The 23549-nt window shown below is 29.7% G+C and overlaps 2 protein-coding genes across 3 annotated transcripts in view; both read left to right on the plus strand.

Annotated features, from left to right (window-relative positions):
- Positions 1 to 3253: 3253 nt before the first annotated feature.
- Positions 3254 to 10308, plus strand: LOC149894187 (mitogen-activated protein kinase kinase kinase 3-like). Its single transcript, XM_090077517.1, has 6 exons — positions 3254 to 3313; positions 9192 to 9270; positions 9619 to 9689; positions 9780 to 9883; positions 9965 to 10129; positions 10248 to 10308. Exons 1-6 carry the CDS (start codon positions 3254 to 3256, stop codon positions 10306 to 10308), a joined length of 540 nt encoding a protein of 179 aa, XP_089933643.1.
- A 7865-nt stretch (positions 10309 to 18173) lies between these two features.
- The window catches only part of LOC149894188 (mitogen-activated protein kinase kinase kinase 2-like), a 119097-nt gene continuing 113721 nt past the window's right edge, over positions 18174 to 23549 (plus strand). The window contains exons 1-2 of one of the 2 annotated variants that reach the window (XR_016453530.1): positions 18174 to 18231; positions 18601 to 19002. The gene's annotated coding sequence lies outside the window, so the exon portion shown is untranslated. The remainder of the gene's footprint in view (positions 18232 to 18600; positions 19003 to 23549) is intronic. The other variant, XM_090091092.1, reaches the window with a different exon arrangement.

The following is a 23549-nucleotide window of genomic DNA, read 5'->3' on the forward strand; positions in this document are numbered from 1 at the left end:
TGTCAATTTTTTTACTTTCAGTTCTCATAGTTAGACCTTTACAAGCCATTAGACATATGAATAGATCATGTATTATTAGCTTGTAATATATGCAAATTTATTTTATTAGCTTGTAATGTTTGTATAGTTAAACAATTTAAGTTGTGTGCCGTTTATTCAACTTTCAAGCAGTCAAACTGAAGAGTGCCAGGACTATAATTTGCTGTTTTAGTAAAAGCTCTCAATTTTATAATCAATACTATTTGCAGGGTATGTGTTTTCAGTGTTTTAGTGTTCTATTTTTGAATAAAGATTTGAAGGGATATATTCAAAGGGTCAAAGACCATTCTCAATGAATTGAAATAAAGGGAAGCATGAATACTCAATGAATTTTGATCAAATTAAATCGAATAAATGAAATTCAAATCTTGCTTATTAAACATCAAAATGCTATGGAAATGAAACCCCTCAGACTACTTAAACTTTAAAAAATAATCTGAAGAGTGTCAACAGTTTTTAAAAAGATGCTTGTTTTTGCTGCTCATTTTAAAATAAGAGTGCATTTTAATAATATTATGTTTGTACTAAAAAAAAAAAGTTTTTGCTAACAATTAGAGCCTCCAATACCTGTATTGGCATTAAGGGAACTTGAATATACATCAATCCTATTTGGCATGAAAAGTCCAAGCAACTTACCAATATTTTTTTACATTCTAATAATATAAGAAAGTGGAATATTTCCATGTAATGTAGTCTCCATAATTTCAAACTAATTTTGAGTGTTAATTATTCTCTCTCTCTTCAGAACAAACTCAGATTACAAGAGCAAATTATTTCGTTTCCACCCTTCAGTCCAAGAAACAAAACTTGAATTTTTAGATTATTTCTTTTAAATTATTATTGTACAGTAAATATGAAACATTCTTTTGACACACTAGGTTTAATGGGTGACACTACAACAAAGAATTGTTGATTTCCAATAAAATGATAGTAATCTACATAATACCACTGACTCTAACAATTCACCAGGAATTTCTTTAGATCATGAAGGTATAATGTATATGTAATTTTTGTTCTAGGTTTTTAGGTTTTAAAATTTTTTATTTTTCACAAATATTTATTGTTTTTCTTCTTACCTCCAAATATTCAAATGCACATTCAGAAAATAAAACTTTGTAAATATTCTGAACCACATTGAGAAAACCACAATATTGTTGAAAATGTAAAATAAACTGATATTTATTTTTAAATATGCTCTTGTTCTTCAACATCCTTTTCAAGATTATTTTTTTCTTATCTCTTATTACAAATTTAGGGAAAGCGTAACAGTATCGAAAATTAACTGATCGAAAAAATGATTAATATCGAAAAATAACTGACCGAAACCCATTTTATTGATTAAGATCGAAAATTTGGTTTTCAGATTAATATCAAAAAGTTTTTATATCGAAATTCACAAATGCGGAACAATATCGAAAACAATAAAAACGGAATAAGATCGAAAACTTATTTTAATGACTAACATCGAAAGTGTGATTTTCAGATTAATATCGAAAAGTTTTTATATCGAAATTTACAAATGTGGAACAATATCGATTACAATAAAAACGGAATAAGATCGAAAACTCATTTTAATGATTAACATCGAAAACATGATTTTCTGATCACACTTTTTTTTAAAAAAAAAAAAAACAAACTTGTACAAAGTGAAAATCTTAAGAAACTTTTAATACAAAGTCAATTTTCAATAAGAAACTTATTTAAGAGTTCGATGAATAATTCCTCACTTTTCACCTAAATATCGCATCAAATTCACACGAAGTTAGCATATCTACAATGTCCCTTTTCGATATCGTTCCTTTTTTCACAATTTCGATCTAATTCCGTTTTTTAAATTTTCGATACTATTGCTTTTTTCTCAGTTTCGATAATATTCCGGTAAGTCTCTTTTCGATATTATTCTCTTTTGAGCTATTTCGAGATTATTTTGTTATTCGGATTTTCGATACTATTCCATATTTAACAACTTCGATGTATTCTCTTTTTCAATATTATTCCGAAAAGTCCCTTTTCGATATTATTCCTCTTTTCACTATTTCGAGATTATTCTGTTTTTCGGATTTTCGATACAATTCCTCTTTTTACAATTTCGATGTTATTCTCAATTTCGATGTTTTTCCAGAAAGTCCTATTTCGAGATTAATTAGTTTGACTGTTTTCGATACTGTTACTGCTAGCCCAAATTTATATATGCATGTAACTCTACATAGTAACTATACATAAATAATTATACAGAAAGTTTAATGATAAACAAAGTTAGATTGCAAGCAGTTAGAGATAATGAGCCATTGTGAAGAGGAAAATGAAAGAGCTCACCATTGTGAAGAGGAAAGTGGAGGTTATCTAATAGATGTTGTATTTCATGTTTAAGATTTAAAATCTTTCAAGCTGTATGCGTTAAAATCTTAAAATGAAAGATAGAATAATTAAGAGTAAAAAATTGGTTATATTTTTAAATGTTAAAGTGACTTTTGGCCTAAACTGCATACAATGTGTGAATTACTTTTTATAAAAAGTTCCAAACCCATCATCTCACAAAGGAGTACTTGATTTCCTTGCAAATAAAATTGGGTGCATTTTGCTGCTATTCCAAAGCCATTAGCTTTAAGCAACTACTTACATGTGTTAATCTAGTTTTTAAAAAGGCAGAGAAAGTAAATCCATTGAGATTCTGCCAAATGATATTGGTTTAAAAGTTTAGCCTTTATTGTTATTTTATGCTGGTGTAAATTTAACTTTTATTTTTGAATATTTTAATAAACTTTTAATACATTTGTATTAGTTGACTCTATTTTTAAAATAATAAAAGCCAATAAATATTTTGAAACTTATTATTATATTCCAATTTAATGTAAGGAAAATCAGAATAAGATGAAAAGAAATTCTTATATTTTAAAATCAAAGTAAATAACCAAAAGCCTTTGAGATATGTTTACTGTTTACTTTAAAGTTATTTGAATTTTTTATCTTTACAATTTATTCTGCATTAATCATGTCAATGGATGTCATATTCAGATACAAGACTTTCAGTTTAAAAGGAATTTTTAAACTGCAACATTCTTAGTCTGAGAGTAATTCAGTAAATCTCAATATATATATGTATGTGTGTGTGTGTTTATATACACACACACTTACACACATACACACACACACACACACACACACACACACACACACACACACACACACACACACACACACACACACGGGAGAAATGGCTGAGTCCACACGGGACCACACGGAAAAAAATGGCAGAGTCACACCATCTGCAATAGTATTTATGAATTAAAGTATCCCTGTCATTATTTTTGTGAGGAGATTCTCCAATTCACAGTCTAATTCTACAGAAATATTTCCTAAATCTTTTATAATAATAAAGCTATAAGAATATTTTGTTAGTACAGCTATTCACGAAAGTTTAAACGATCGCAGAACTTTCAGATCTAATCTTCGGTTTTTTTTGAATAAAACTCTAACGGAAATTGATATAAAAATAATTATTTTCCAATTTGGTAAATAGGTTATTTGTTAATAGAATAAAAAAAGAGTAGGTTTTGACTCATCACCGTTTACTCAGAAATTTCATTTAAAGGTAGGTGATACAAATTAAGAGGTTTCACAAAAGTTTAAACGATTTTATTTAGGATCAATTATTTGCTAATTAATTGACAAATCCGGTGCGAAATTTTTTTCCGCAGCGGATTTATCAATTAATTAGCAAATAATTGAGTAGTTTTCCAATCCAAAAATTCATCACAACATCATCAGGCAGCTTTTGATTCATTAAAAATCAACTTGAAATATTGTAAATTTCAAATTAATTTCAATTGCGTGCAAATGGGTCGAAAATCAGTTTCTAGTGACATCAAATGGCAAGTTACTGGTATGGCGCGGACAAAAAATTACACAAACGTTCAAATAGGCAAAATACTTAACATTTCTGAATATTGCGTTAGAAAAACAATCAAAACCTGGGAACTTACCAAGGACGTCTCCGACATGCCGCGTACTGGGAGACCATCCAAACTCAGCAACCATGACAAAAATGGTATATTCAAAATGAGCAAACAAAACCCCAGATTCAGCTACAAAAAGCTAGCACAAATCTTCAATGAGTCAAAAAATAATCCAAAGGTTAGCAGAGAGCTCGTGAGACGAACATTGTTGGACAAAGGTATTGGAACGTATATAGCTGCTAGAAAACCTAATCTTTCAATCACAGATAAACGTAAACGACGAGTGTGGTCCAAAGAAAGGCTGGACTGGTCTGTAGAACAATGGGCAAAAGTTATTTGGAGTGATGAAGCTAATTTTCAAGTTGTAAACCGCAAGGGAAGAATCTATGTCAAAAGATTTGCAACTGAGAAATATTCAGACAGGATTTGCAACATCGTCGACAAGGCGGTGGAGGTTCGGTTGGCATCTGGGGATGTTTTTCTCACAAAGGTATAGGCTTCTGTGAGCTGTATGAAGGCCGAATTAAGCAATACATCTACAAGAACACATTGGAAACGTGTTTAGTTCCATCAATCAGACACTTGTATGGCAGAAGCAAGCAATTCATCTTTCAACAAGACGGGGCTTCAGCTCATACAGCACACTCAATCAAAGAATATTTTTTGAAAAAAAAGTTCAATGTGATGCCCTGGTGCCCAGATTTCAACCCAATTGAAAATAATTGGTCTTGGATCGACAATCAACTGACATACCATGAAATTCAATCAACTCAGCATTTAAAGCAACTTTTGAATGAGTACTCGCTGAGGGTACCTCGCGTGATGTGCATGAAATTTGTTGAATCAATGCATAAACGAGTTTATCTTTGCTATAAAAACAAAGGAGGACACTTGAAATATTAATTTCGTTTTTTTTTTTCATTTTTTGTTTGAATGTTGCAATTCGTTTAAACTTTTGTGCTTCTTATTTTTCCTATAAGATTTTTTGTAATAGCTTTTTTCTAACTTAATATTAAAATTTTTATAATATGTTCATATTCATTTTAAAGCTAATTACTTTTTCTTTAATAAATAAAAAAAATTATGTCGATATCATTTTACAGTTTTTCTTTATAAAACAAAAACCAAACATTCTTGATAAAAATTCTGCCATCGTTTAAACTTTCGTGAATAGCTGTAGGGTTATAATGGACTCTGCTTTTTTTTTCCATTCTTAATGTTCTTAAATTCAACTAAAGACTTATTAAACTAATTTTGCAAGATAATAAAGTAGCTGTTAGAACAAATTGATCATAGGGCCAGTGGAAAAGCATTAATCAGCTTTTTTTGCCTGTGCTTACTAGGAGATTTTGTGGTCAGAACCAGGCTTGTGGGGCCGCAAGTTTTTTTCACGGCTTGGCTCCGGCTCCGGCTCCAAAGAAATGTCCGGCTCCCGGCTCGGCTCCGGCTCGGCTCCGGTTCGGCTCCGGTTCGGCTCCGGTTCTATTTTAAACTATTTTTCATCTTTGACCTACTAAGTTAAATTTAAATTTTGAATGAAAATTAAAAATATTTAGGCTTGTTTCCCAAGTTGCATAAAAACTACACCTATTAGTTTTTATCCAACCCTCATGTTTAAAATGTGAATCCATTACTACCACATATTTACATTGTAAAAAATTTTAGGTTTCGCGCCAATTTTTTTTACGAGTTTTTACCTTTTTAATTGGTTGCTGTTTTTTTAAATTACTTATAAAACGTGCATACATAAGAAAGAGTATATCTAATACAAATAACAACTTACAAACTTGCTCGTCGGAATTTTTTTTTTAAAGTAAGAATAATAACAATAATAAACGTAAAATGACACCTAAAATTAAGACAAAGTTTCCCGTTACATGAAACGTTTTATATTAAAAGAAAAAATGATTAACTTTATTTTTAACTTCTGAAGTACAACGGCTTCTCCTTAAATTGCGGAGGGGGTTTGGGGTGGACAAATTTCCCCCATTCCATTTTTAATATCGCCCAACTGCCGCAAATAATGAATATAGTTATTATTTCTCAAAGTTATAAACAAAAAAAAAATTTCTCTTGACTATGTTTCCAATATTACATGTTACATGCATTATGATTTAAAATTAAACCAACTAGGAGGCTAAATAAAGCTAATAAAAACCTATTCTAAAAACAGAAAATAATAATATAAGTGTCAATAAAGCAATATTAACAATCGAAAATTATAATAATTTAAAACGATTTATTCAACAAGTTCGTTCAACAATGAGTGAATAATATTTGTCTACTATTATAAACAACATTATATTCCATTAAAAATACAAGAGAGTCGTGAGCCGCGAGATTTTTCCGGCTCCGGCTACGGCTCTACATAAAAACAGCGGCTCCACGGCTCCGGCTCCGGCTTGCTCCACAAGCCTGGTCAGAACAATGCCTAGCCCCAACTAATTATACCCATCAAAGCTGAGAAGACTCAGTAGGACTTACACAAAAAAAACAACAAAAGTACAAAAGGGAAACAGAAGAAAAAAAAATTAACAAAAATACATTTGCATTATTAGAAATAAAGAACTAATTTTGGTTTACTAAGAAAAGAAATCAAAGAATTAGTTTCTTTTCTTATTTTTTTATAATTTATTTGTCAGGAAGTTCATCTAGTGGATCATCATTACTCTAATCATGTTTCAAACTGTCATAAAATTCAGGCACCGATGTGAATTTTTTGAGGGCCTGAAGATCTTTGTATTTTGATAAGGAAATAATAATTTTTTCTTCTTCAGTCTTACAGGCTCAACAATACTGACAGTTTTATTTGAAAGCCTGGCGTTGGAAAAAATAGCCTCAGCTAGAAAAGAATATTGCAAACCTTTATTGCACATTAAATTCAACTTCACCAATAAACAAGCTCTATCATTTTGTTACAATTTCAAAACATTTAAATCTCGTAAATTTGCAGTCAGGTCCTATTGTGTGATTTAAAATTTTTTGTTTTTTTTAGTTTTTTTTTTTGGCTCTTCCAACTATTTTTCTCTTCTTTGAATTTGAGAAATCAATTATAAGATGATTTTTTAAAGTATAAGAACAGACAACTTTTCAAAGAGAGAAAAAACACACAGTATTTTAATATCAAGTCATTTAGAATATACTTATTAAGTATATAATTAGTATCAAAACATGGCTATCAACTCTTTTGTGTGATTTTGATGCTTGCACTTAGCATTATTTGTAATCAATTGCTTCTCATTACTTGTTTGTTTAGGAAAAAAAATGCTTGCTTGACGCACCATTTTCACAAGTCTACTTTGATTCCTAAATGACTTAATATTAAAAAACTGTGTGGTTTTTCTCTCTTTGAAAATGGTCTGTTCTTATAATTTAAAAAAGCATCTTATAATTGATTTCTCAAATTTATCTTCATGAAGAAGTTAAACCTCAGTGAACAAGGATTGAAATCTTTGTTCATTAAGTTCTTAATGATATTGAGGTAGCTGCCTGGTCAGTCTTTTGGTAGTTAAAAAATATGATTTTTCATGTTGAGTCTACCTTTAATACCTTCATGCTCTAGTTTTTTAAATAATCTTGGGAATAATAGTAAAATCTTATGGTGAAAAAATCTATCTTACAGTATAACAAATAAAGCGAATATAATCTTTAAAATGACTTTATACAATTGTATGTCGGGTTAGTTTACAAAAGTGCTTACAAGCAACATATACTTAAATAAGCAAACTCAAAGTTTTTTTTTGTTTTACAATTAGTTTTTCTTCCAGATGATAATTTTTTCAAGTTAATTCTTGCAAGCTGGATCATAATAATCCAGAATGTTTATTAAATATAACAACATAAAATGTAATTTTTGTAAGGTTGGTATTTGATGCAAGTTTAACTTACCAGTTTACCTTCTGTAAAAAATCAGAATTAATGTTTATGGTGATTTCTGAGAAATTCTTTGTGGGTATTAAAATGCACACATGGTAGAGTAGCTCTATATAGTTTCAAAATCCTTTAGCTGGAATTAATGATTTAAAGAGTGCACAGACTTGTAATACAAGAATTGGATTTCAGTAACAAAAATCTTTCTCAGAGGAGTTTGTGACAATTGTTGAAAGATACTCCAAACATTTGACCAATTTATTTAATTCCCTGCATTGTTCAATTTTTAACTCTATCCAGATAAAGCCACAAACATTTTTTGCCATCACCAAAAGTGCAGAGTTCATGACCAATTTTTCTTTCAATAGAGTTTATTATTCCTAATGAAAAAAAATCTTTCAGAAAGAAATATAAAAGCTATAGAAATCTATTCCCTTTTATTCTTCAACATATTGCCACATAGCTTAATGTAAATTAAAAGTCCATAGATCTTGAGAGCTTGCAAAATTGGAAATGTTTAAAAAATTGGTCTAATAAAAAAAAGGGTAAGTTTAATTGTCCACAAACTATTTTAACTTTCTTTACAACTAGAAGAAAAGTTTTGTTGGCCTGTGTAATAACTAGTATTATGTAAATAAATTTTCCAGAAATGGTTGATAATATTTTTTTTGTTTGTTTGTTAGGTCTATCGTTGCAAAGATTTAAATACTGGCAAAGAACGTGCTGTTAAACGCATTCTAATTGGACTCAATAACTATACCATATTGAAAGTGGTGGAAAAACTTGTTTTGTGGAAAAAATATTTTACAATTCGCTCATGTTTGGGTATATAAGTTTTTGAAGGTAAAGATTATCATGAATGGTTCTTTCAATGGTGCCATTGGACAAAAGTTTTTAGACTTCAAGTTGATGTAAAGATAATAGAGTTAATAAGTTGTTGTGGCATTTGCAAAGTACTCGTGCTAGAAAGCCTAGATATCTTACTATGTATACATTCAAGTTTCAAAAGAAAGAGTAATATGCTTATTTTATGATTTACTTCTATATCACATATTTAGATCTTTGAGAATACTTTTTTTTTTTTAACAAAAGCTTCTAGATACCCCTAAATTAAAATTTAAAATTTTTAAACGTAATATGTAATTTTTATGATTGGAGTTTCTGTAATTGCAGATTGATTTGTTTGCTATGAGACAACAGTAAAATTGCAGTTTTAGCAAACGTACTTAAATAGTAAATTAGGAAGAAGAATATCAGATGTCGCATTAATGTATTTCTTTTGAAAGTCTTTAAAAAAGTTATTTAAAAATCGCATTTTCTTTTTAGGGACCGCTACATGATAAATTAAAAGATGGTGATTTAGAGGAAAAAGAGGCAGCATCTAACTGTTATCAAGTTCTTGAAGGTATTAACAACTTGCACTCCCAAGACATCATCCACAGAAATATTAAAGGTCTTTTGTTTGTTTATAATACAAAATGTATGTTTTATCAAACGTGAACTCAAAGTTGTATAAATTATCTTTAGTACTGGACACCTGTAGTATTTTAAGGATAGAGGTAAAATATAAGTTTTGATCAAGTAAAGGGTAACTGGTTCCATGTGCAGAAGATTATTAAAAAATTACCAAATGACATAACTTGAAGATTAAACAATAAGTTTGAATAATAGGTATTGTATCATTTTACACCAGGTAAATGTTTATCGAAAATGTGACTTTATTGTGAATTGCAATGAGTTTGTACTTACACAGGTGCCAATATACTTCAAGACTCAGGTGGCAACTGCAAGCTTGCTGATTTTGATGCTTCGAAACAAGTTCAAGTAAAGTTATTTTAAACAAGTAAAAAAATTTTTATAAGTATAAATACTTAATAAAAGTCTGTTTATTTTCTAATAAATAATATCTTTCAGACATTTATTTCAAAAGCAAGATGCATAACTTTTCTTGAGACACCTTACTGGATAAGCCCAGGAATTATAAAAAGTGAGGAAGTTGGTAAGAAGACTGATATATGGTGAGTTCAATTATTGATCGTTAAAAACAATGAAGAACTACATAAGTACTGTAATTACATGTCTTTCTTTTTTCTTCATAGGTCGTTTGGATGTACTGTTATAGAGATGCTAACAACAAAACCACCTTGGTCTGAATTTAAACCATTGGCTGTTATTTTCAAGATTGGTCTTGGGCCAACAATACCCATTCTACCGGATGGTTCCTCAGCTGCTTGCAAAAAGCTTGTAGATGACTGTTTAAATAGGTGAAAATGACCGTTTCTTTTTATTTTCTTTTTTTTAATGAGTTCTGGATTTTCAAGGTTTTTAAAATACTTGATTATAATTTTAATGAAAAGGCAAACTTTTTAATTTGTAATTTAGGGACCCTTCATTACGACCTACGGCAGCAGAACTGCTCTCTTATGCGTTTGTTCGAAGGTGATGAGATACATCATGTACTTACGTAAAATGTGATTTTTGTTGCGGAAAAATTCAATAATTTACTCGTTCGATTTGTTATCATTACCATCGTTGAAGTTCTTCTGTTCAAATTTCATTACAATGACTACTTTTATTTTTCACATTATTTTGTAAATTACTCAGGCCTGCAATGGTTTTCCTCTTTAAAATCTGAGTAACGTTTTTTATAGTTTCTGATGTGCTGATTATGAGAAAAATAATTAAAAAAATCCATCACGTCAGGATTTTTTGATATGGAATATTTAAGATTTTACTTTAAAATGTTTGAGCGCCTACCTTTTGAAATGTCTAAAACGTTATTAATTTACTTCAGCTCAATTTTTATTTCATATAATTAGTGTAAGGGAACATAGAAATTAACGCCAATTAGTAATTTGTTAATGACTACATAATAAGTATTAGTAATTCGCATTAAACATGTCAAAAACGGGTCATTTTGGCTTAATTTAGTAATGAGCTCATTATTACATAATGATTTGGTATTATTAACTAATTGTTGTGAATATTATTAGAAAAGGGTGTAATTAAGATAAACCAAAGGATTTTTGTATAAGTACCCGCACTGATTTAGAAATTTAACAGTTGAAGTGCGCATCTTGCAACATAAACTTTAAAATGGCATCGCGAAGTTGTTTAAACTCTCCTAATTGTTTCTGTTATATTTGCGGGAAATTTATGGTGATAAAACAACGAAACAGTATCACAGACTTTGTAAAAAATATTTATAAAAGTTATTTTGGACTCGTTTTAAGTAACCAAGACAAAACTTGGGCACCTCATAAAATTTGTATGACTTGTTTGTTAAAACTTCGCAAGTGGTCAAAAGGACAGAAAAATAGCTTCAAAATCGTTTCGCCTGTGCTATGGAGAGAGCCTAACGACCATGTTAAAGATTGCTACTTTTGTTGTTGTGACATAACTGGATACAGTTCAAAAAATAAAAGGGACATAAACTATCCAAACGTGTCATCAGTTACGCCTGCAATATTTGGCGATTCAAAAATGGTGCAGCCCCCGGTTCCAGCTCTACAAATTGAAAATTCTGACTGTGATATAGAGGAAGAGGATGTACACCAATCTGATCCTGAATTTCATGGAGATTCTGATGCTTGTCTGCTCTTTTCACAGTCACATTTAAACGACTTGACAAGAGATTTGAATCTTCCCAAAGATGCAGCGGAACTCCTCGGATCACGATTAAAAGAAAGAAATATGCTGGCACCTGGTACTTCATTTTCATGGTACCGTCACAGAGAAAAAGATTTTCTTCCATTTTTCGCTGAAGATGAAGATTTAGTGTTCTGTAAAGATATTCAAGGCTTGACGAAAATGTACGACATTGAATACGATCCTAACGAGTGGAGATTGTTTATTGACTCCTCAAAAAGAAGTTTGAAAGCAGTTGTTCTGCATAATGGGAATACATATGCCTCGTTACCTGTTGCACATTCTGTCCATTTAAAGGAATGTTATGAAAATTTGGAAAAGCTTTTGACTAATATAGCTTATGAGCAACACGGTTGGATGTTGTGTGGAGATTTGAAAATCATAAGCATGCTACTAGGCCAACAAGGTGGTTATACAAAATACCCGTGCTTTCTTTGCGAGTGGGATAGCCGGGATAAACAACATCATTGAACCAAAAAGGAATGGACTCCAAGAACTGAACTAACCCCAGGATTCAAAAACGTACTTAAACAGAGTTTGGTTCCCAGAGAAAAAGTTTTACTGCCACCATTGCACATCAAATTGGGTATAATGAAGCAATTTGTGAAGGCTTTAAATAAAGAGGGGGAAAGCTTCAAATATCTGCATTCAGTTTTTCGATCTTTATCAGAAGCTAAGATAAAAGAAGGAATTTTCGTCGGCCCTGATATTATGAAATTAATGTCGGATGAAAAGTTTGATGAAAAACTTAATGATATCGAGTTGCGAGCATGGCAGTCATTTAAGGAAGTGGTGACAAAATTTTTGGGGAACAATAAAAGCTCCGACTATAAAGAAATAGTGGCCAAAATGATTTCCAATTTGGGTGTAATGGGTTGTAATATGAGCATTAAACTTCATTTCTTAAATTCTCATATTGATTACTTCCCAGAAAATCTAGGAGCCGTTAGCGAAGAACAAGGCGAAAGATTTCACCAAGATTTGAAAGAGCTTGAAGTCCGGTATCAAGGAAGATGGAATACCAACATGATGGCGGACTATTGTTGGTTATTGAAGCGCGACGATCCAAACCGGAAATTTAAGCGAAAATCGCACAACCGAAGCTTCCAGGAAAAAAGGACCAGGTTCCACAAATGAAATTTAAATGTTATTTAGACTAGTGTTAAGTTGTTATTATATTTTAGTAGTTTTTTAAGTTAAAAATAATGTTCTGTTTTAAATATATATTTTTTTATGTGAAATCTTCTGTTTTTTTGCTATTTTCTATCTGTGCCTTTTTTGAAAAATCTGGAGGTGATAGAGAAAAACTAAGTACATATTCGTAATCAGCGCACCAAAATACCCTAGAATCAGCTATCAAATTCCAGAGAGGAAGTTATGACTCTCATTTTGCAGGTCTGTGTTATTTTTGTGCTTACACGTTTTTGTTTTCTCATTCTTTCGCAAATTCTTTTTATCAGAGTTTGAAAGTCGGACAGTAGAAACTCTGGATTATTTGCGTATTTATTTACGAGGTGTCAAAATTGTCTTGTTTTATTTATTTTTGAAATACATATAGAAACTTGTTTACATATATAAATACATATATAAAGTTGTTTAGACATGCTCATTTTTGATTAACGGCAAGTAAGTTAGGTATTTTTGGCTCTTCTTCTTCTGTGACGTCACGAGTTTTTTAAATAGCTTTTTCGCAAGTATATGAATTTTAATTTTTTAAAAAGTAGTAAGAATTTACTGGAAAAAACTACAAAAATTGTTAATTTTATACAGAGAAATGTTCAGAAAGATGATTGTTTATATACAAAAGGGTGCAGTATTTTTCAATTATCTAACAGTCTTTTTCAGAGTAAATTGCTATTTTTTTCTTATTTTTTAATCTCTTTGTTTTGTGTTTTGCTGCTCCACAACTTCAACAATAATTTCGATGAGTACAATTTACTGAAAATAACAGAAATCTCAAAGCAGTTAAGAGATGGATATCAAGCCAACAAAACTGTCATTCACTGTGATATTGCCTGATATAAACAGGGATGATACTTGGCAACTGGATATATTGCCAGATTTGCTATCTTCTTATTAATGAAAGCATAAAATTTCTTAGTGATACCAAAGTTGGTCTCAGGCATAGGAAAGTGCTTTGATTAACTAGATTAACTAGAAGAAAGCACCATTAGTTTATTGATTAATCCGGGATGGTTAAACTATAATAGGCTAATGATATTTTATGGGAAAAGTCATTTTCAGCAAGGGCATCGCATTATAAGGCAAGCTTTGAAGAGAAATTACCTAAAGAAACAATAAGTTAATGTTTTGAAAATAATGAAGCTACAGTTCAAACAGGCATAGTGTAAAACACCCAGTGTTCGCCATGCGACCTAGTCTTCACCACTTGGTCACTCAAAACATGCAGAACAAAAACTAGTCGCTGGAAAGTTCAGAAATCGTATCTAAAAAAATACTTTGATGTTCTCTTTATAACTGACAAAAATCGTAACTTTAAAAATAAAGGCACAGAATATTTTTAGAAAAAAAACCGTCCTTAAAAATCCTTATTACTTAATGACCAATTTTAGAAAATCTTTTGGATAATCTTTCAAAACACGTGTTTATAATCAAATTTTTTTTCTTTTCTTTTCTTTTTCAGGGTGTTATTAGAATGCAGGAATATCTTATAAACATAGAAATATTGGGTAAATTTGAAAGGGTAGGGTGGTGGTGGCGAACACTGAAAGCAATATAGGCGCGTAAAAAAAATAAAAGCCACGTAATAAGCAGTTAAATCTTTGGTAGTGTTCGCCACACCCACCATTTTGTAAATCATTATACAACAGCGTTTTTTTGTTTTAAGAGTAAAGAAAAAATTAAAGCATATACTCGAATAGTTAAACTTAATCATTAAATAGTCGTCGTCGGTTCGTCGTCGTTTTTAATCATTAAATAGTCGTCGTCGTCTCAGTCGTCGTCATTTAATCATTAAATAGTCGTCGTCGGTTAGAAATGTTCTTTTTACTTTTTTGATTAATAATATTATATATGTTTATTTTCAATTTTCTGACTTTCTTGATAGGTTTTAAAAGCCTATAAAGGTTTAAAAAAACAGTTTTAAAACCAATTTTACATTTAATACTAGGTAGCTACTAAATTTAAACTTGCTGCTATTATTTAAATTTAACTAATCAAATTAAAGATGAATAAAAAAAGTCTTAGCACATCTAGAATGGGTACTAGAGATGGATATATTGAAGAAGATACAGCGGAGGCTGTTACTGATGTAAAGAGTTAAGCTTAAACTATATTTGTCTTTGCGGAATGTCACTATTACCCTTTCACTATGCCTATGTAATTACATATTTTGTTCATTATTCTTTAACGGTCGAAGAAGCGCAACTGATCAATAAAAGCATTATGGGATTCCTACAACAACCTTGAGGAACAAGATTAGTGGAAAAGCCCCTATGGTCAAAAAAATGGGCCTCTGCACCTTTTTGACCGAAGCTGAGGAGCAAGTATTTGCTAACTATGTAATCAGTGAAAAAATAGAGAGCTCATCCTGTCACCTAAGACACCATCATGTCACTTGGGCCCCGTCTATTGTTAGATGAACGCTTAGTGGGGTAAAGAAACAGGGATAGACATTATCAATTTGGTAGATCAGGGTTGTTAAAACCTGGAGATAAATGGTTAGTAAAAAATTTTAATTTTATCATTTTGCCACTAATTTTTTGGTTTACAAATTATTGATAATAACATTTGCAATTACTTAATTTGATAATACAATTTGTAATTGGCCTATTATTACAAATTAATTTGTTTACAATATTTTAAAAGTATATTGCCATATTATTTTTACCAATCTTTTCTAAGGTACAAGCTATTTATGGCGAGAATAGTAACATAATTACATGGATGACGGAGTCACTGAGTGCCAACCGACGTAATGTGTCGCAACAAGTAATGAACCCAAGCGCAGTTTTAACATCGATGAGCCTGGGTTTCAATTTTCACCCAAACCTGTTAAGTCTTAGCTGAGAGAGGATTAAAAAATGTTCCATATACAGGTAAAGACAAAGAAAGAATTACAGTTTTAGGTATATAAATTTATATCAAAGTCATAGCTTATCTTTCTTTTATTTCTCTAATGGTTTTCATATTTATAATACAGTACTATAAATTGCTTTAAATTTTACATATCTTAGAGCATGATAGCTTAGCATGAGAGCCAGTTGTGCAATACACTATTGATTCTGGTAAAGACATATTAAAATTAAATAAAGTCTAATTACCTCTCTTGTTCTTTTATAACGTAACATAAAAATATCTAGAGCTTTAGGGAAACCCAAGCCTATCAATCCAATTGCACTATCGATACGAAATGCGTTAATCAAATTCATTTTTATTTTTCAGGTGATGCGATATCAATGAGCAGATATAGCGAAGTTTGAGCTGGTGAAACTGCATTAATAAGGATCAAAACCAAATTTTTAGTTGTAAAACTTACAAATGTATACATTTTTTTTTTTTGAAATCATTCTGTTGTTTGTCTTTATAAGTTTTAAAAACTTTTATGTCAAAAAACGACGGAAAGAATATAAAAAAAAAAAAAAAAAAAACCACATAGGCGAACACTGGCGGAAGTTCAAAAACGTGGGGTTCGAACATGAGGATTTTCGCCAGTAGCTGCCGTTTTTGATTCTTGGGGGCACAAATATTCTATGCAAAGTTCAAAGTTCGATTGTAATTCGAATTCTTGGGAGATCTTAAATTAGGAGGTCACAAAATTACAGTTGAGAGTTTCCATATGTTTTGCACAAGAAACACGTGTGTTTTGTACAAATATTCTGTGCAAAGTTTGTACTAATTGTAATGTATATGAATTACTAAATACTAATGTTCTAATTGCTAATTTATATGATATTAAAAGTTGATGTCAAAATTTCTTTTATTATACATAGAATACTAAGCTGTGTAGTACAATTAGGGTTGAATAAAATTCAAATAAAGGGGCCTACAATAATGAATTATTTATAATGATCAATTCTTTATAATATTCAGAATGACAAATAATTGTAAGTATTTAGATACCGTCAAATGTTGATTTTAGGCAATTATAGGATATTTGGCCATTAAAAATTGATAAACTACTTGTTCAAAAGATGTAATAATAATATAAAACAATAGACAAGTAGGACTATTATATATAACAGTTGTATACTTGCTGTAACTATTACACTTTTTATGGTTAAATATTGTCTGGATTTGCCTTACAGTGTAGATGGTTGTTGTTTTTCATGTTGTACAAGATCAGGGTTTTTGTTTGTCCAAACGAATGTGTCATATATGGTGCTATTATTGAACGAGGCTTTTGCTTCTGTTATACCAGCATCTGTCAGGACCGACCTCTGCCCAGGTGTCTTACAAATGGGCAGCTTGATATACAATATAACAGAGCAAAACACTATTTACTGCACTACTTTGATTAATGTTCTGTGAAAGACATTCAACAAGTTGATCTTTGTGGTGAAGCATGAAGTTTTTAGCCCAATCTTTTCCTAGGTAATTGTTCTCAAACTGCTTAACATTAATACCATGTGTGTCAAAGTATCCATTTATGCAATACTGCAGATCAAATAAAGATAGTGAAAAACTACACTGAGCACAAAAGAGTAGACTATCAATCATCATAACTTCAACATCAACAGTTATCATTGGTTCTCCTCCCTGAGTGCTAAGATGTTTCCCTTTCAAATGATCAGCAAGTGTGGACTTTTTCATGTTGAACTTATCCACTGCTTTGCATATAGTATTTGTGTCTGATACGACACTATATAAATTCACTTGCTTATTTAATCACTCCAATTTTTAATTAGACTTTGGCCTTTTTTACTTTAAACCAATCTGTTTAACCAATGTGCTTTTACTTTATTATATTTTTTATTTATACTTTATAGCTAAAAGTTTCTTTAATCAATTCGCCAATGTTTATTGTTGAAGACAACAAAACGCTGCAAAAGCCTGGATCCATAATCTTGATGGAATTTGTGTCTTTTGCATCTTTTGTATCTTATCCATTGATCTATACAATCAGGTGGTCAAAAATTAAAAAACGGTATATTTTAAAACTTTATATATGACTATAGAGTTTTATTAGGAACACATTGGAAATGAAAAATCCAAAATAGAAATGTTCTAAATGTTCAAAATATAAATGTTCTAATCCTTAAATCAGACTCTTAATGTCTTTTTTTAGAAACACATTTGTACGGCAAAGAATAAAACTTTTTCCAGACTATATATAGTTATTATATAGTTTATATATAGTTAAAACCAATGTTAAATGTAGTTTTTAACAATTACTTTCAAAAAAAAACTATTTATTTGGCTTATCTTTCAATTTCCCTCATGTAATCGAATTTTAAGAAAAAGTATCTTAAATTTCATCTTTGTTGGTTATTTAAAATATGCTTAGTAACATATTTTAGTCTAACATTAATTTAATTGAGATTTATAGCACAATTGAATCTATGACATGTTTACAAACTCTTGGCAAAAATTCAATTTCACTTTTTCTAGATATTTGATATTTAAGATAGTTATTCAAATATGAAAAGTTTCACAGCAACATTTTCATGAATAAATTGTATAAAACTTATGAAGTCCATTCAGGTTTTTTTAGTACCATAGATAAACATGCCATGTGATGTTTAAATCTCAGGCCACAGTAAAAAAGCTTACCTTTTTTCAATTGCTTATCAGGTACAAAAATATTTATTGTTGAGCTTTCTCTGATCCAAAGAAATTAAGTTAAGTTCTATTCTAAGAAGTTGGATTCATATTGCATAGGGATTTATTTTTTGATTTGTATGGTTCTTGGCTTATGAATCCATCTAAGGTGCATAAAGTATTAAAATGAAGTTCCAAACTGTGCAATAATTTAAAATAATAATTTTGTTTGGAAAAAAAGTCATAATGTGTGTTTAATTTTTTGATATGAAAATTTAATTTTTATCTTAGGACTTTATGTTATTGTGAGAGTTTGGATGATTTTGTTGTAACGCAATAAATTCAGTTGAACATTTTCAATTTTCAGGGAAAAAGTGCAGTTTGATTTATGAAGATGGTGAAACCTCATCATGTGATGAAGTAGCTAAATAAAATCTCAACAAGAAATATGGTGATATCATTCCAGAAAAGTTGAGGAGTGCTGGTAATGTGCATTAGTTACTTGGGAGAGAATTTAGAAATCTGGTCAAGGAACATAAAGGAACATTTAAATTCTTTTCAGAGAAGGGTGAACTTACAAAAAAGAATGTTGATTCAATTCAGAATTACTATCCAATGACTGTATGTAACATCAAAAAATGGAATCTGCAAAGCGAAGAAGTCAATTTGGCGAGTTAAATGTTTTTATGAAGTAGAAAACAAAAAGATATGAATCTCTGGAAATACTTGATTGTGATTTTTTACTGCAACACAGTTTTTGACTGGCCAGGTGAGGATCATATCTTACATACAATTTGTTTAAAGTCAGTGCAGCACTGCACTGATTTTACACATTGACATTTCATTTTACTTATTGACTGTCAAACATGTTTTGAAAAAAGAAAAGCTCTTGGGAAAACGTCAACATTAATAAACACTAATGGATTTCAGATTCTTGAAACTAATTTTATTTTTGCTCATCCTATAATACTAAGTGCATAGAGAATAACTGAGAAAATTAATTCAAAATGAAACAGGTTTTCTGGAATTATTAGTTTTGGTATGAGTTTTTGTTAAAATATGCTTTATGTTGCTCATTATGTAAAAATTAATGTAAAACATTTTATATTTTGTAATTTTTTTTTTAAAAGGATGGATATAAATAATAGGTTATTTACTAATTTATGTTTTAGCGTTTTGTTTTTTTTTCAGTTTTTTTTCATTTTTTTCCTCATTACGAGTTTTGAAGAAAATTGTAGAGTAACAAAAAAAAACTAAACAGATAAAAGAAGTTTTTATTTGTTTTTCTGTTTCATTTAAAACTCTTTTTGTAACAAAGGTTATGACTTTGAAATTTTGAACTTTCAATATAATAAGTATAAAATAAAATCTTGGTGAGGTTGTAACTGGATTCCGAAATTAAAGATTACAAAAGAAATTTCTGTCCAGTTGTCTTCAAACGAATGTAGCAATAAAAATGATGAAAAGAGATTAGAATGAAAACGTAACAAAATTCCCATTCATCAACCTTTGTTTTGGTTTTGTTGACACCAGTTTCATTTGTTCTTTCGCCACTACACTATTTCAAATGGGGTGTTATTTAACAGACAAGTTTCGCAATATCCTTTCGTATCGTAACTGTTAAAAGTTATTTTCCGAAATTAATAAGACATGTTAAATGAAGATCATAAACAAAATCATCTTAATGGCTTTCTTTAGTTCATTCAGAGAGAAGATTTTCTTCTAATTCATCAAGAAAGAAAAAGGCAGTAATAAGAATCTTAACATGTAACAAATAAAAATCTAGACAAACATTGAAAATGATTGTCTCTTGAACGGAGTTATCGATTTTATTTATTTAAAAATCATAGTATAAAAAGAAATTTTGTATTTTACAAAATAAAAATTTATTCGCCTATTAGTCAATTTCGGTGAACACGGCTAACTCTTATGATAGTACTCGCCCTATGTACGCAACTTTTGTCGATTGTGGTATATTGTGGAGGACTGTGGTATATTTTAGAGGATCAATTTCGCAAGATAATAGGTAGGGTTTTAAAATTATAATACATTGTTAGACATATTGAAGGTCAAAACTTTGTATAAATTTTTTAACAACTATTGGTTGTTCAGCTCTGTCTAGCTCTGAGTAAATGTAGTATATAATAATATGGAAAGTTAGAAAATTATTAGCAATTTTTAACATATAAGTGAATGTAATCGGAGTTGATAGGTATTAAGGATTTAAAAATTAAAATATTTAATGTCATAAATTATGATTACATAAGTTACGGATCTTCTGCTGAAAAAGCTGAATAAGTGAAAATTGATTAAGTAAAAGCGATTTTATTAAATGCAAACAGGAAGCACGAATTGAAATAATTGAGAACTGGGTTTTAAGTGGGTGTTTTTACAAAACATTTTCCGACATTTTTACAAAAACTTGCTAAACACAGCAAACGGGTTTATTTTCAAATATGATAAAATTAAGCACGAACCAGAATTTAACAAAGCTTTAACAAAAAGATTAGCAAAATTAAAACTTTATACTTCTAAATTATAAATTGAAATTCACAACATGAAATTCCAGAAGATTTAATAGAAAAATATGATTACTTGTTTTCCGTTTGCATATTGTTAACATCTACATTATTCTTAAGTGTTCATTACCTACCCACCTCTTCCCTACTTAAATCCCTTACTATTACCATTTTCATTTGTTCTTTTATATTTGTGACCTGCTTTTTACACAAAAAAACTACAAATACACACACAGGAGTTTTAAGAGTAATCACAGCTCAAAATAGGAACAGACAACTAGGTCAGACAGTGCAAGACTCTCTTCAGACTCCTTTCGTCCTTCCCTTTAGCAAAATAAACTGCTAAAAGACAGCCATCTACCTTTTTTAAACAAATGTCTTTAATTTACTTAAAGAAATTATTATAAATATGATAATAAACAAATTAAACGATTGAATCGTATTTTATGTACATAAATTAAAAACGTCAAACTATTACATTGCGTAATCAAAAGTATTTAAAAGTTCTTTTGTTTTAGGAATATATTTTTTTAAAGTTTGCATAACTAAGATTTAAGTAAATTTTCAATTTTCTTTTAAGGAAAAGTTAAAAATTTCGCACACATAAAATTTAAGTTTCAATTTTCTTCTTTTAATTGAATTTTAAGGCGGTAAACTTCTTATGGCTTTGCAATTTTTTTTTTTTTTTCAGTTAATCAAAACAAACCTCAAATAGAAAAAAAAAAAAGAAAAAAAATAACGTCATTTTAACCATCTATTTTTAACTTAAACAGAGACCTGTGACAGAGAAAACTGTCCGCGGAGTAAGTTGTCCGGTCGGAGTAAACTGTCCTACTATTTTGAGGATAACTTTCTTCGAAGTATTTAAGCAATGTCGTTTAGCTTTTGTTTAAACGATGGTTTAAAAACTCGCGCATTCTGCGCGAAAGGCATATGAAAACTTGATCACTTTTTATAATATTATTTAAACACTTAACATAATACAATTATAATAAACATAGTAATGAGTTATGGAGCTTATACAAATTAACCAAATTTTTTTCAGTTCTTATGGTCAATTTTTGACGGTATGAAAAATTAGGACATAACAAAATAAGTTTACATCGACTTGTTTTACACTTCTTGCATGGATAGATATTTGAAAATTTTTGAAATTCACATGTATATGTTTGGAATTTTGATTGAAGTATTGGAAGTTTTGTTATTATACGCACTTACATACACATTCATACAAAAGTCCTAGTTAAGCGAAGTTTTTTGCCATAGGGACCCTAAAAAACAGTACGATTTAGCGAATGGTCCGACTTAACCAGGGTGCGACTTAAGCCGATAAATTTACAGTATGTTGATAGAGAATGTTCAAGGGGATTTGAAATTCCGTCCGACTTAATAAAAGTCCGACTTATCCAGGGTCCGAGTTAACGGGATTCAACTGTGTTTAACACATAACACAATTAAAAGCTAAAAGAAATAAAATCTTAAATGATGAATCTTAATATAATTAGCACAGAAACGTTTAACGTTTAACGTTTAATGTTTAACGTCGTTTCGTCATTAGTTACTAGGCTTTGAAAAAGCGCGTTCTCTAAATGCACGCGGCCATTGGAGAAAGATCTCTTCAGCGAGTTGAAACTTTTTTCCTTTTGAAATCTAATCATTAGTTTAGATATATTACATAAAGAATCATGTTAAGAGAAATGATAATTGTTAAGATCATATTATAATTGAAGTAAGTATATAAAATAGTTATATATACATTTTTATTAGCTAAAGTAGAAAGGATTTAAATTTTTATCAGAAAAAGTAAAAAGGATTTTAATCTTTTAAATCGTTTGTATTTTGTTTGTTTTAGCTTTTCTTTCAGCATTTTTATTTTTGTTATTTTAATTTTTAGAAAGAAAATAGGGGTATGGATATTATTTAAAGTTACACTAATGCTACTTCCATAAAATGGTTATTACTACTTTGAAATTTCTGTGATGCTTTTAATTATTTTTGTTCTTTTTTAGAAAATTTAGAAAAATAAATTAAAATTTTGTGCCAACACTGACATGGCATTTCACATTTTATAGTATGTAATGGTTAAATTTTGTTGTGAGGATTACAGTTCTTATGAAAAAAAAAAAGAAGTTAAAGAGTATTGTTTGTAAATATATATTTTGTATCTTTTTTTAATTTTCTGGGATCATTTTTAAAATTTTTATTTGCACACTTATAGCTGTTTTATCAATGTGTTTTTAAAATAATGTAAAGTGTTTTTTTATTGTTTGTGTATGTGTTGATATGAATTATATAATTGTTTTAAAAATTTGTTTAAATATGTATATGAGGTATATATATTTAACCTTATATACATATTTAAACATATTTATTGTGTTTATAGTTGGTACATATGTTTATATTATGTTGTTTCCGTGTTTTCAAAGTGCTGTTACTTGGTAAACGTGTAGAGCAAGATTTGTCAACTTTGCCAGCCAAGTGATGTACTTTTAACAGAGGGTTACACGATGGTGTTTAGTGTCAAACTGTTACTGCTTTAGGTCTAGCTGTTTTCAAGCCTTTATTATTAAAGATTATTCTAAAAATACATAATAATGTATTTTAATAACATTTTGCGTAATGTTGTTACTTATGTTTTGTTATATAAGAATGTTATCTTACTTAAGTTATTATCTACATATATTATATTAACTTATGGTGTGTGCTACTGTTGTGTGCTGTTGCTGTGATGTTTTTTTGTTATCTTTTGAGTTAGTAGACATTTGGCTTATCTTCATGTTGGTGTCTATTGTTAAAA

This window comes from Hydra viridissima, unplaced genomic scaffold (genome assembly GCF_058129835.1).
Source record: "Hydra viridissima isolate aposymbiotic clone 2 unplaced genomic scaffold, HvirCarnegie_v1 scaffold_1, whole genome shotgun sequence".
NCBI lineage: Eukaryota > Metazoa > Cnidaria > Hydrozoa > Anthoathecata > Hydridae > Hydra > Hydra viridissima.